This window comes from Molothrus aeneus, chromosome Z, assembly GCF_037042795.1.
Source record: "Molothrus aeneus isolate 106 chromosome Z, BPBGC_Maene_1.0, whole genome shotgun sequence".
NCBI classification, from domain to species: domain Eukaryota; kingdom Metazoa; phylum Chordata; class Aves; order Passeriformes; family Icteridae; genus Molothrus; species Molothrus aeneus.
In genome coordinates, this window is record NC_089680.1 from 63,919,505 (window position 1) to 63,932,626 (window position 13,122).

The 13,122-nt window shown below is 37.9% G+C and overlaps 1 protein-coding gene across 2 annotated transcripts; it reads left to right on the forward strand.

The window, feature by feature from the left end:
- The first annotated feature begins 267 nt into the window (after positions 1-267).
- On the forward strand, positions 268-11,875 carry MACIR (macrophage immunometabolism regulator). 2 transcript variants are annotated; one of them, XM_066569199.1, is made up of 2 exons: positions 268-342; positions 9,531-11,875. In XM_066569199.1, the coding sequence occupies exon 2, from the start codon at positions 9,552-9,554 to the stop codon at positions 10,173-10,175; it is 624 nt and encodes a 207-aa protein (XP_066425296.1). In that variant the 5' UTR covers positions 268-342; positions 9,531-9,551; the 3' UTR covers positions 10,176-11,875. The 2 variants fall into 2 exon arrangements, with proteins under 2 accessions (XP_066425296.1, XP_066425295.1); XM_066569198.1 differs by lacking the exon at positions 268-342 and adding an exon at positions 7,065-7,145.
- Positions 11,876-13,122: the final 1,247 nt, after the last annotated feature.

Here is a 13,122-nt window from a genome sequence, read left to right on the forward strand (position 1 = left end):
AAGGTTTGTTATCTAGTCGGCGTTCAAACTTTGTAGGCTGTTTGGAAATACTACAGAAGTAGGAGGTATGCTCGCGATGAGAAAGTCACCAAGAGATGGTTCCTTGATCCATTCTTACAGGTATATACAACGCAAGAATGGTATGGGGGACTAACGCTTATTAAACCACCCTGAGGACAGCTGGAAAACACCGAGGCTCACGCCGGGGAGGGAGGCGGAGCTCGGAATGGCCTGGATGTACCGCACGGAGCCGCCGCCACGCTCCGCCCTCAGCCCGGCGCCGGGCAGGCCGGGGGAACCGGGCACCTGCTGCCGCGCGGACCCCGCCGCGCTGGGCCGCAGGTAAGAGCGACCGGGATCTGAACCCAGGCTCCACGGCCTCTGGCCCTGCCCTCGGTTCCTGGAGCTGGGTGGGCCCAGGGAGGAGCCGTAGGCCGGGAGTCTCCTTGGGTGGGCGGTGGTGCCGCCAGCGGGGAGGCCTAGGGAGCCATGCGGATTGCACCTCCGGAAGGCGCCGGCTCCTTTGCCCGCTCCCGGCGGCAGTGTGGCACGCGGACTAGGGGCCGGGTGAGCCGTGCCCGGGCAGCGGCAGGTCGCGTGGTGAGAGCAGCGGCACTGCGCTCTTGCAGGCCCCGGAGCCCGCCCTGCGGCCCCGACTGCTGCGGGACTGAGCCGGTAGCGGGGAGCAAGGCAGCCCGGCAGCCCTAGGAGAGCAGGATGCTTGGTGGTAATTCCCATGTGTATAGGGAAACCGGGGAGTTGCCATGCGGGGCCTGCAGGCTGCGCTGAGGCTGCTCCTGAGCTCTCTCCGTGTCACTCGATGGGTGACAGTGTAAGTGGTGGAAAAGCCCAGAACTTACTCTTTTTCAGCTATGTCTAGTATTAGTGTAAGTATGCATTTAGTATGCATAACCGTCTCCTCAGTTTCAGTTTAAAGCACACTGGCAGCCCCATACTCAAACAAGTGATAAACGTGAATATGATCTTACTATTGAATCTGACAATGACAATGTGCACTAGGGCACAGTTTTCTGTGGGTAACTTTTGTACAACTTTGTAAAAAATTTTGCTTAGTGAAGAGTAGACAAGAGTTTTGTCTTAATATTTACTGTATGGCCTCGGAAGCTCACAGACTGCACTTGTGCACTCAAAGGTGTATTAAAGTGTTACTTCAGAGCACTAAACTTGCTAAGGTGCTTTGGTTCATTAGCAGGCATGTTTTTCCAGTTCTGTCTCTGCACATTTACTGGAAAAGTGTCTTCGAACATCTGAAGTGCTGTTTTGAGTGGTATGCAGAATGTAGGAAAACAATCTCAGATCTTAAGTCTCTGTATATATTACTTATATCCTGGTTTATATATATTTTGCCTAGCATAAATGTATTCTGTATTACAAAGAAAAAAAGAAATTATGAACGCTAACAAATGCTTCTTATAAACATGTCTCTGTTACTGTGTTTTCTAAAGTGGGCCAGGATGTCATACATGTTTGCTTGTATAGCTGCATGCAGAAAGCTGCTTCTCCCACCACCCTCCTGCTGTTGGTATATTTTGAACCATATTCCGGCTAATGGGGTGTGCTTGCTTCAGTTGTCTCTTTTCTCCCTTGAGGAAGAGCATTTGTTGATAATGAAGATAGAGGAGCATGGTTCTCACAGTGGCTTTGAAGCAGAGGGAAATGAGGCAGTGGCAGTGCAATCACTGAAATTAAGCTCTTGCGTAAGAGTACTGACATTATAGGGTAGCTTTCTGTACATTCTTGTTTTTGATCAGCCTTATGCTGCTGGCTTGGCCACCAGCAATGTATAATCATATGCAAATGAGGTCTGGTATTGCAAAGTCAGATGAATCAGAACTGAGTGTTCCAGGAGGAAGATTTCTGTTCACACTAGTTCTAAGTTTAATAGAAATTTACTGTGACTGCATGTACTGTTGGGCTTTTATTAATTGTTACTCTATGCTTGCATTACTCTCATTTTAAAGCAGCATTTAAGTAAGGAAGGAGCGTTTGAGAAGCAGGCAAAAAACAGAACTTTAAAGCCTTTATATACATTACTCTAGTGAGCTTGAGAAAGTGACCTTTATCAATGTGGATTGTATAAGTGAATGTGAAACCAATGCCTTAAGGTTTGAGTTTCACATTATCCAGATTCTGTACTGCATTAGTATATAACTCTGACCTTCATATAAAGTGTTAGCAAATTCTCTTCACAGTTTAGTTAGACAAAATAGTCCTTTTCCAAACTGAGAACCAAGGACGCCATTGCAGCTTCAGGCCCAAAAAGTATTAACAACAGCAAATTGAGGAGAGCAAACTCAGAGGATCGTAGTTTATTACCTGAAGCTGTAATTGGACAATTAACCCCAATATGTAAATGGAACAAAACGTATAAAAGTGTGAGACGTCATCCCCAATTGCTCATTTTGGGTGTAGCTAGAGTCGGGCCCCTTGTACTGCCCAAGGTATATCCTTTGAAGGCCTTTTTAATAAATACCTACTTTATTCCTTTAACACTGTCTAGCCTCTCTTTCTAGGTAGCCTCTCAAGGCATCAAAACCTTTCTACCAAATATCTAAATATCTGCTGCAGATTGTAGCAAGGTAAGACAGAGAACAAGTGACTTAAAGTGCTTCCATTAAAAAAACTGAAAAAACTAAATTGCATTGGTTGAATGTGTTTTTCATAATATTTATGATTAAGTCTATTTTTAAAGTTTCCTTCCTTGAATTCCTAGTCAAAAGCTGAGTATTGTATGATTTAGGCTGATCATTTCAAAATAATGTAACTTGTAAGTATAGAATAACTTGTAAGTATAGAATACTACCCAACCCTGAATTTCTTTTCTAACAGAGAAACATTGGAGACCCATAGTCTCTTTGGTTCTTAAAGAAAAGAAATCAGTATTTATTTAGTGAAAACTAGAATACTTCAAGCACTCTCCTTTTGTTTGTTTGTTTGTTTCTGTCTCTTATTTTTAAAAGGTGGTTTAGTTTTTTGTTGACAACTCAGGTTGTTTGGTGTCTTCCCAAGTGGGCTAAGTAAGAACTACAAAAATTAAACTTAGATTTTATTTGATGAAAAGATGGAAGATCAAAAATACAGAGAACTAAAAATGAAATTATAAGGGAAACATTATTTTACATACTAATCCAATAAAGAATAAAAATTATATGCGTTACAATATGCATCAGCTACTTTGCATGTATCTCATGGTTTCAATTTTTGATGAGTCAGCATAGTAAACAACCACCTTTATGCTGGCCAGGAGCATCATTTTACTGACCAAGTGAAGGGGAAGCATTTGTCTGTGATTGAATCCAACAAGGGAGTCTCATTGTCCATGTGGAAGGCTGTAAATATTTTAGAGAAGTTATGGTCTGTTAAACACTTTTGTGTAGTGTTGCTTGGCAGAGAGATGTTAAATGGCCTTCTTTCCCACCATTTTATTTCACTTCCCCGGCTTGCTAAGTCTGCTCATACAAAATTCATTAGTCTGGTCAGACTCTTTACATTCCATGTGTCTCTTTTCTTTGTAGATTGCGTGCTCTGTCATGCTGATCTGGGACCTGGTCTGAGGTAGTCAGTTGTGTTGCTAGCTGTAGTTTCTTGGTAGTGCACTTTTGACAGTCTTCAATTTTACAAGGTAGTTTTCTGGATCATAATAGTTTTCTTTTTAAACCTGTCAATTACAAGACTTTAAAAAACTGGTTCCTGCTACTTGGAGTAGGGGCATATTAGTAGAAATTGATGTAATCATACTGGGTAGCTGAATGGCTTAATTTTTCACCTGTTGACAAGAACAACCCCCCCCCCCCCCCCCAATACACACACACTTTACTAGTTGTTTTGTAGGCTGTTGTTTTACATTACATTCTGAAATTACTGCACTGGCTTTATTAACTCAGTAATATCAATTCATGTTTTCTTAAGGTCTTTAGGATTATAGTGTATGTTTTATGCATAATTTTGTTTTCTTGCATGTAATTTTGAGGAAGTAAATCTGTCCTATGCTTAGTTGTTTGTTACTCCATCTGAATGTTTTCTTATGTGGTGCAACAATTTTTTCATACTGCCTCCATTCTCTTTAGCTTAGAGGAGTATGGAATTTCTTATAAGGAACAGCAAACTTTTTTTTTCCCTTCAGACTGCAAAGGAAGTGATGTAGACCTTATCTTTCACTCTTCACAAAGAGACAGTTGAAATAATTAAAGATGTCCTGGCTTCACACATGCTGGGCTATTTCACTTACTCCAGATGTCTAACAGGAGTAAGCAACATTTTGTCTTTTAAGTGCAATTTATATGTCAAGTAATGGCAGCACAGAGAAGGGAAAGTGTCAAAACTGGCTTGATATCTCTATACGGTATGTTTGACTCTTCTACAGATATCAACACTGCCATCTCCATTCTGCTTTTTCTTGTTGCAATTACTATAATTTTATCAATGTGACATATCTTAGTGATTCTTAACTAAAAAGTATTGCCTACAGGCTTGGCATCTTGGAGGAAGAATCAGTTCTGAAGAAGAAAACATTTACTGAATGGACAGAAATTTAATGCTTATCTAAAAGGAAAAGAAAGAGGTGTGTTGTAAAATCACTTCAGATTCTAGCTGAGGAGATAAGTAACAATAGAAATGTGAAATTACAGAGAACCAGATACTTTGTTAGGAGTAACTTACAGTAGTTCTAAAATAATGTGGACTTTCTACAAAGCATAAATGTTATCAAGGAAAAAATGCTCTTCATCTTTCTTTTTGTTTTCAAATACTGAATAATTAAAGTTTGTATTGTATAAGTCACATTTCTTTCCTCAAAAAGACAGTAAGTAATGCATGTAACAGGAGAAATAACACTTTATCAGAGAAAAAAAAACTTAACACAAGATTTTGAGTGCAGTGAAGCACATGGCAAGAAGTCATTTCAACAATAAATGATTTACAATGCATATATTGTGATATCAGGCCCTAGTGTGTCATGCATATGTGTTTTTCATTTGTCCCATGTTATGAAAAGGATATGAATAATATCTGACAACTTTGTGGAAGATTCAATAACTGGAAAATATATTTGCAAAATGTGGGAATTTTGATGGTTTTACACTGAAAGAAATATCTCAAGAATATTAATGTATTCTTTGAGGTCATACAGGGATTTTTAATAGTTAATCTAGTATTTATCTTAATTATTTCTCTGCTCTGTGTTTTAGACAATTTTCTTAGTGTTTATATGGATTGGGTCTGGTTACTTCATATGCAGAGCTTGCTTTAAATATACAGAGAATTGATAAAATCTTGTAAAATCTCATTGAATTTTATTCTGAAGGCCATTCTGGTAGGTATTTGTCAAATTAATTCTCTTGGTAAGAATTAATGCTTACTACTTTCATATACTTTGCATATGTTTTTAATATGTGGACCAGCAGCAAAGGATATGCCATCTTGTTCTTAGTCTCCTTGCTTAGATTAAATAATAATCTTCAATTATAAATTGTCTTGAATTGGCATCACTCTGTCATCATTCTGTTTGAGGGGCAAGAAGACAAGCCAGCAGTGATCTGAAGAAGTAATCTTTTTAAACTGAAGTACTGTTTTTTCCAGTGTTATTACTGATGAGCTTGTACTTGTAAACAGCAGTGAACATAACAGAAGTTATCAAATGCTTTATAACCATAGAAATGTCCTAAAAATATTGTCAAAAAGTTTTAACTATCTGTTTATAGGTGATGGTACAGACGCTCACTGTGAAGCTCAAATTATTTTCTATTTTTTAATAGGAGTTTTCTAGATAATGTCTTTGTGGTTTTTTTTGGCTTTTTTCCCAGATAAGGATACAAATCACTTTGAAGCCATATGGCAGCTTGAATAACTGGCTTAAAAGTCTTGGGAAAGAAGAGCTGAACACCTAGATGCTGAGTTTTGGTCCTTTGCTTATGGAGCTGGCCAGTCATTCCTGTCACTGGCTAGCAGTCTCTAGCTCAGTCCCTTTAGTTTTTGATGTTTGTGGCACCAGTTTCTGATGCTGCTGTTGCTTTCAAATGTTTGACAGATTTATTGATTTTGATACTGTTCTTCACACTGCAGCACAGAATGGGAGTTCTGCAGTTTCAGAACCTTAAGTACTTAGGCTGGACCTTGCTGTCTTGAGGACTTTCTGCTCTGATTTTCCTTTGTACTGTTTTACAGTGAGGGTAATTATTGTGCAGTGAACTGCTGACTCCTTCCCTTCTGCATAGTTACTTTTCCAAGTTGATTGCTCTTGGTTGCCAGAGCACATGCCCATGTTTAAAACAAAATAAATTAACTTTAAAAGTTGGGTTCTGAGAAGAGCAGCCTTTGTGTTACTTTCAGATTTTAAACACCAAAAGTGCATGAAGACAATCTTCCTCCTTCCTCTTCTGTAGGGCACATACTGCTGTGACAAGTGATTTGTTTTTTCTGGGCGTGTTTGTTTATTTTTTTGTTTTGTTGGTTTTGCTGTTTATATGTGACTAGGTAATATGATTCATTTTCAGCCTTGCAGTATGTCCATTTTATTTATACGTTTTCTAGCATCATTTCAGTTTCTTTTAACAGAACAAATTGAGTCTTTCTGAAAGGTTCCAGGAGAGATTTCCAAACTGCAGGGTAAAACTTGGGAATTAAGAGCAAGAACAGATACTTGGGTTTCTTGCCTAAAATCACAGGATAGCTGAAAATTGTAATGCAGAATTTCTGTGTGCTGTGCCTCCAGTAATTGTGGTTCCTGGTGGTACATAATTTCAACTTCAGAAATTGTCATTAATATCTTTGTCTCAGCAGCTGAAGCCTCATCAAATTTACTGTTTCACTGCTGGATATGGTGTTAAAGTAGGAAACAACTGCTTCTGCTATTCTAAAACTGGTAATTGACTGCATAAACATATATTGAATTCAATTCAATGTCACGGGAAGCATTATTTAGTTGTGTGGACTTTCTGCAGTTTGGTGTCTGGTTTGCTTCAGTATTTTAATTCTTTATTTGACTGTTTTACTTGTTTTGATTGATTCACAGAATTGTTAGGGGTGGAAGGGATTTCTGGAGACCATTTAGTCCAATCCCAGACCATCTAGTCCAACCCCAGAATGCTTAACAGCTCATTGGATGAAGTATATCTGCAAAAGTTATGGTACGCAAAACTGGTAATGAAGAATTCTCAGTATACCACAACTGAGAATGAAAAGAGACCATTTAAGACTAAAGGAACATTAAAATAGTCTCTCCATAATATAAGTCTGTTAATGGCAAATAAAATCCTCTTTAGCAGAACTGTGGGCATTTTGTTTACTCCTAATTTATTAGCATAGGGACCAGCAGGTTAACTGGGGACTAAGCAGGGAAGGAGAGATAGGAACGTCAGACCCCAGTCACTTAAATCCAGGGTAAAACCAAGATTCTTTTGGTCTGGATAGGTGCAAAGGAGAAATACCAACCAGATGTCTTCAAGAGGTAAAAAATCACAAAGTTTACTAGTGAATTATCGAGGATGAGGAACTTTGTCAAAAGATTTAGTACAACATCAAACACCACAGCACAGACATAGCCCACTGAACATAGAAAATGTTTAAACCCATTTGGCATTATCTTCTGTGAAAAGAAAGTTAGAAGGCAAAAGGGGGAAAGATGTAGAAAAACAGACATAACTACTGCCTTCAGGGTTCCAGTGGTGTAAAGCTCCAAGATGAAGGTAGAGTTAAAGAGCAACATGCTTGCGTCATGATTAGTCTTCTTAAAACCCTTCCTACCAGGTGGGTCTTTCAGTTGCTCAGCCATTTAGGGGGCTGTGTTAGGCAACACTGGGGGGCTGCCTCCATTGTGCCATTTGTGACAGACACTGAGGGGCTGGGGCAGGGCACCACCTCACCAGAGCAAGGCCTCACCCACCCCTTACTACATATTCCAAGCACCCAAGAGGTCTTGAAACAGATTTCCACTCTCTGACAGAACATTATTTGAACTACTCCTTCCCAGTCCCTTCACAGATACAAGGTTATCTTATATTTTGCATAAGGCTAGTATTTTCTTTTGCCAAGTGATAATTGTGCACAGCTCCCTCTCTAATTTAAAACAAATTAATGGAGATTGGTCTTAATGGGATTTTGGGGGGTGTCTTAATTACAGAAGATGGAATAAAGTATTTCCTTGTTTGTTGCGTCGTTGCTACTTGGCCTGTGACGTTCCAAGCCTGAAAATGGCATCAAGTAGTAGCTTCAAAAGTTTGCAAACTCCTGGAAGTGTGTTTAAAGTCAGGCTTATTTGTGAAATATTATTGAGCTTTTGGATGTAGTTTATGATCACATATAATGAATTTTAGTATTCATTCAGCTTAACACTTGGATGCTAACTTTCCTTCCTTTGTTGCCTTTAAACGTGACATAGTTATGTTGATTTTTTTTGGTGAAGTATATTGACTACAGTAGCTGACCTTTAGAGCAAAGGTGAGTCTGACAATGAAGAAAGCATGGATTTGCAGGAAATGAAGAAAGCAGGTCACAAATGTGACCTGTTTTGTGAAGTAGCTGTGTGGGTGAAATGGTTCAGATGATGCTGACAATAGAAATGAAAAGGAGGCCTTCTGGTGTTCCAGCATCTGCTGGTGTATACTTGCTGTGATGGTGACCATATCTTTTCATGTTAGAGGTGATAATAACTTGCAGTGAGTGCTTTTGTTTGTAAAGGCACCAAATAATGTATTTGGAATAGTAGTGAGGGAAGGGTAAAATGTTTCCAAGAGAAATAGGAAAAAAACAAATAAATATTGTTTATTCTTAAGATGCTTATAAGAATCTAATGCTATATTCATTAAACACAGTATACTTTGTTAGAAATACATTAGAATCCTATTAGAATAAACGAGTGTGTGTTTGATTAGTTGTGAATAAGATGATAGGTCAGTTTTCCTGGGGAGGATGTGAAGACTGCTGATGACCTAATCAGACAGGTGTGGAATGGCTAGGATGCCATTCTGTGAATTTAGAGCAAGCTGTCTGCACATATGGAAGATGAAAGCATCAGATCAGGTACACTCAGATCAGGTGTGATCCAGGTCATATCTGAATGAGCTCATACTTTTTAGGCGTGTTTTTTGAAAGCTTTGTTTAATAATATTGTAAGTAGACAAATTACAAAGTAAAGACTGGGGAAGGTGCCGTGGATCTGCTAATGGATGTAGATGCTCCAAGAGGTGAGGGACTACAAAGAATCAAATGCATCAAAAGGCTGAAAAAATGATCCAGAAAGATGCTCCATTTTTATGTATGATAGTATTAATATATTTTTAGCTATTTAGAAATAGCAGTATCTTTATGGTATCTTTTATTGAAAAAACCCACCCAAGATAATTTTGAAAGACAGATGTCAGTGATAGGTCTGTTACGTGACACCATGCAGAGCTAAGACCAGGCTGAATAGGGATTTACTGGTTATGACTTCTGGGTGATAAAAATTCCTTTCCTGTGGTCCTCTTTCATCCCCTTGTATTGCATTTTCTGATCAAGCTCTGTTTTATTTTTAGGAGCAAAGCTTTGTGTTTAAAATGGAAGTTGATGTGACTGGAGAGTCCAGAACTGCCCTCTCCACCCTCTCTGTGCCTCTTGCAGAGTTGAGTTCTGCAGCCAGGATGGAAGCAGAAAAGCCACGCTGTTCCAGCACCCCCTGCTCACCATTGAGGCGGACAGTTGCAGGATATCAGATCCTTCACATGGATTCTAACTACCTGGTTGGCTTCACAACTGGAAAGGAACTGCTAAAATTAGCCCATAAGTATATTGGAAGTGAAGAGAATAAAGGAGAATCTGGTCGTAACTTGGGCTCCAAACATCTTGATTCGGGACTTTCACGTTCCTCGCGTTTGTACAAAACTAGAAGTAAGTACTACCAGCCCTATGAGATCCCAGCAGTAAATGGAAGGAGGAGGAGACGGATGCCCAGCTCTGGGGATAAATACAATAAAGCTTTACCATATGAACCTTACAAAGCACTTCATGGTCCCCTGCCTCTCTGCCTTTTGAAAGGTAAAAGGGCTCATTCAAAATCCCTAGACTACCTCAATTTAGACAAAATGAGCATTAAGGAACCTGCTGACACAGAAGTGCTACAATACCAGCTCCAACACCTTACTCTTAGAGGGGATCGTATGTTTGCAAGGAATAGCACATGAGCTATCATCTCAAATTTAGAAATGGTTTCTGATCTTTTGTCTCTTGCCGCAGAAATCCACTGTTGAAGTGTGTATGTGACTGTCCACATTGTAGGTGGTTTTATCAGCTCAGTGTTACCAGGAAGTAATTTATTTGAATACAGTCTTGGCAATGAAGCGTTCTGCAAATACTTGGAGAGTGAAATCTTTCCTGATTCAGCAGCTTCTGATGCAGATTTGACTGCAACTAGTGGATATTTCTTTGGACACATTTTAACAAAAAAAAAGCTTTTGATTTTTGGGATTTTTTTTTCTGTACTGCTACATCTAGTGTTTACAGTAATTCAACACTGAAAAATATGTGGTGTCTGCTTGGTTGTTGCTAATTTTGGCATGATATTAGAAACTGCTCGTGGATTAGTACCCAAGGAGGTTTTTTTGGTTTACTTTTTGTTTCTGTAGTAAAATGTTTGTGGTTTTCTTACAGCATGGAGAAGAAAGTGAGCTTGACTGGATGAACCACTTGCTATTTAAACAATCCAATTCATACATTTTGAGACTGCGCTTGTACTAGTGATGTGGGTGAGATTTATTCGTAAAAGAAATGTTTGCTACTTTAATCCTATCAAAACTGGTTTTTTAGTTTCTGCATTGAAGTAATTGCTTTGTCCTTTTTATTCTATAAAACATGTTCACAATAAATCTTTAAGTTATTTAAAGCAAATCTTTCAAGAAGCAAAGTGATTTTTTTATTTGGTTGGTTTTTTGGGTTTTTTTGTTAGATTTTGTTTTTACATTGTCTAGAGACAGAAAATGGAATGTCTGTACTGGTATGTTGGTAATGTTTTTGATTTTAATTTGTGATTTTCTTTTCATCTGTAGTAGCAGAAGGTATCAACTTCAGCATAGTTTTGGAAATTTTGTCTACTTGAAGCACTGAACACGAGCTCTGGAGGGCAGATTATTTCTTGACAAGAGTGAAAGTGAAATATTTCTTGTCAGTGTTAAAAAGATGATCTTGAATTTTACAGCAGAATAATGCACTGGTTACTTTTGTTAATAAATTTTTATCCAAATATGACATCAAATGAAGTTTTGACAGCTGTATTCCTAGATGTGTTTAAAACATTTTGTTTAATTAGTTTTTATTTTACTTTAGTTTAAAAATGAAAGTTTTCATACTGTATATTTTTTAGATGCAGTCTTGTACTGAAGCAGTAGATAAGTTGATTTTTTCCTGATGACCTCTGCAGAAGTTAAAAATAATTTCATATTGCTTTGAAGCATAAAATATTTGATCAGTTGTTTCTGATAGAGTCAAGATTTTTTTTGTTTGTTTATCACTCAGAATTACTAGAAAGCACTAGTTAGTGCATGTGCTCTGGGAAATGAAGGGTTCTTATGCAGAGTCAGTCTACAGTTTAAATGAAGGTAGCCCACTATTGAGCATTTTGTAGTTTGGTTATCTTTTTTAGTTTTTTTTAGAAAATACAAAAAACCACCAATGTGTATTTTTCAAAGTTAACTGCACTGGTGTAAATTTAATGTAGTTAACATTGATCTTGAAAGTAAAGTCTTCTATTAGTCTTCAGTTTGAAAAACAGAATACAGTCAAATGCCAAAGAGATAGTGGGTTTATTTAAGGAATAAACACTACTGTTTATTGAAATATGAAATTAATTTGTATTTCTGGCTGAAAAATAAAAAGGCTATTATAAACAGCTGTTGTTGTGAATTCATTTGCTGTGTAGGAGAAAAAGAGGACATAAAAAAAATACAACTGTAGACCAGGGAACATTTAAAAACAACTTGAAAGTCATGGTCCTAGATTTCTGTGAAATAGATGCTTAGCTCTGTTCCTTTGTTTTGGGAAAAGGGCCACACATTTACCTTATGTGCATCTTTCTGATATTGTCCAGTGCTATAATTGTATGGCTACACAAAGAGAATGGTTGATGGCTATATAGCTGAGTTCAGACATAACAAATGTGTTGGTATTTTATCTTTGGTGATTTGTTTGTCAGTGTGCTCAGACAGGGTCATGGTATTCGCTTAACTCACGTACACTTGCAGCCCTCATAACATGGGAAATACTATTTACACTGCATGTAATACAGACTAAGCAAGGAATTGATAATAGATAATTTGTTTTTTCTAAGTTTTAATGGTATGAAGGAATCAGAAACAAATTTTCCAACATAATCAATTTTTAAAAGTTCTGTAGTGTGGTCTGGTTGAAGCTAGTTATTTTCACTTTTAGAGCATTACATGCTAAATGGACACAGTTGGAAAAGATCATCCTTAGTGAGAATATAGTCAGCAAACACTAGAAAAAATACTTTGAATAAGAGTAATTTTATAGTAGAGCTACAGTAAAGTAGAGAAGTATAAATAAGTTGTTAAACTGTTGTAGGAAAAATGTTGATTAAAACTGAAAAATGTAGATTTATTACAATGCTAATAGCTTTAAAGACAATGTCAAGCTTGGCAACCAACAGTAAAATGCACATACCTTTGCATGTTGTTGGAACTGGCAAGTGTGGGTTTATTAATGAATCTGAGGATGACTTTTTGCATGAATGGTTTGCTGTAATCTCTTAATTGGAACATCAGTTTCCATAATGGGTGATTACACTGAACACTGTAAGAGTGGCACAAATGTGCCAGATACACAGATCCTTAGAAGAACACTATAATGTTTGATTTACTGCTTTTTTTTTCCTGTGTCTCACAGTACATTGTTTTAGTCAGAAGATAATGCCAACTTTCCAAGTCTTCAAAAACCTTCTGACAGATTATATGGGTTTTTTCCCAGTGATTTTGCCCGGGTAATTTTTTTTTCTCTTCCATCACAACAGCACTCAGGAAAGATCAAACTACCTTCAGGTCTACAGAATGTGTAATGCTTCCTTTCCACATTGAAAAGGAATGTGGAGCAGGGGAACGTTGCCCTAATATTTGAAAGGAG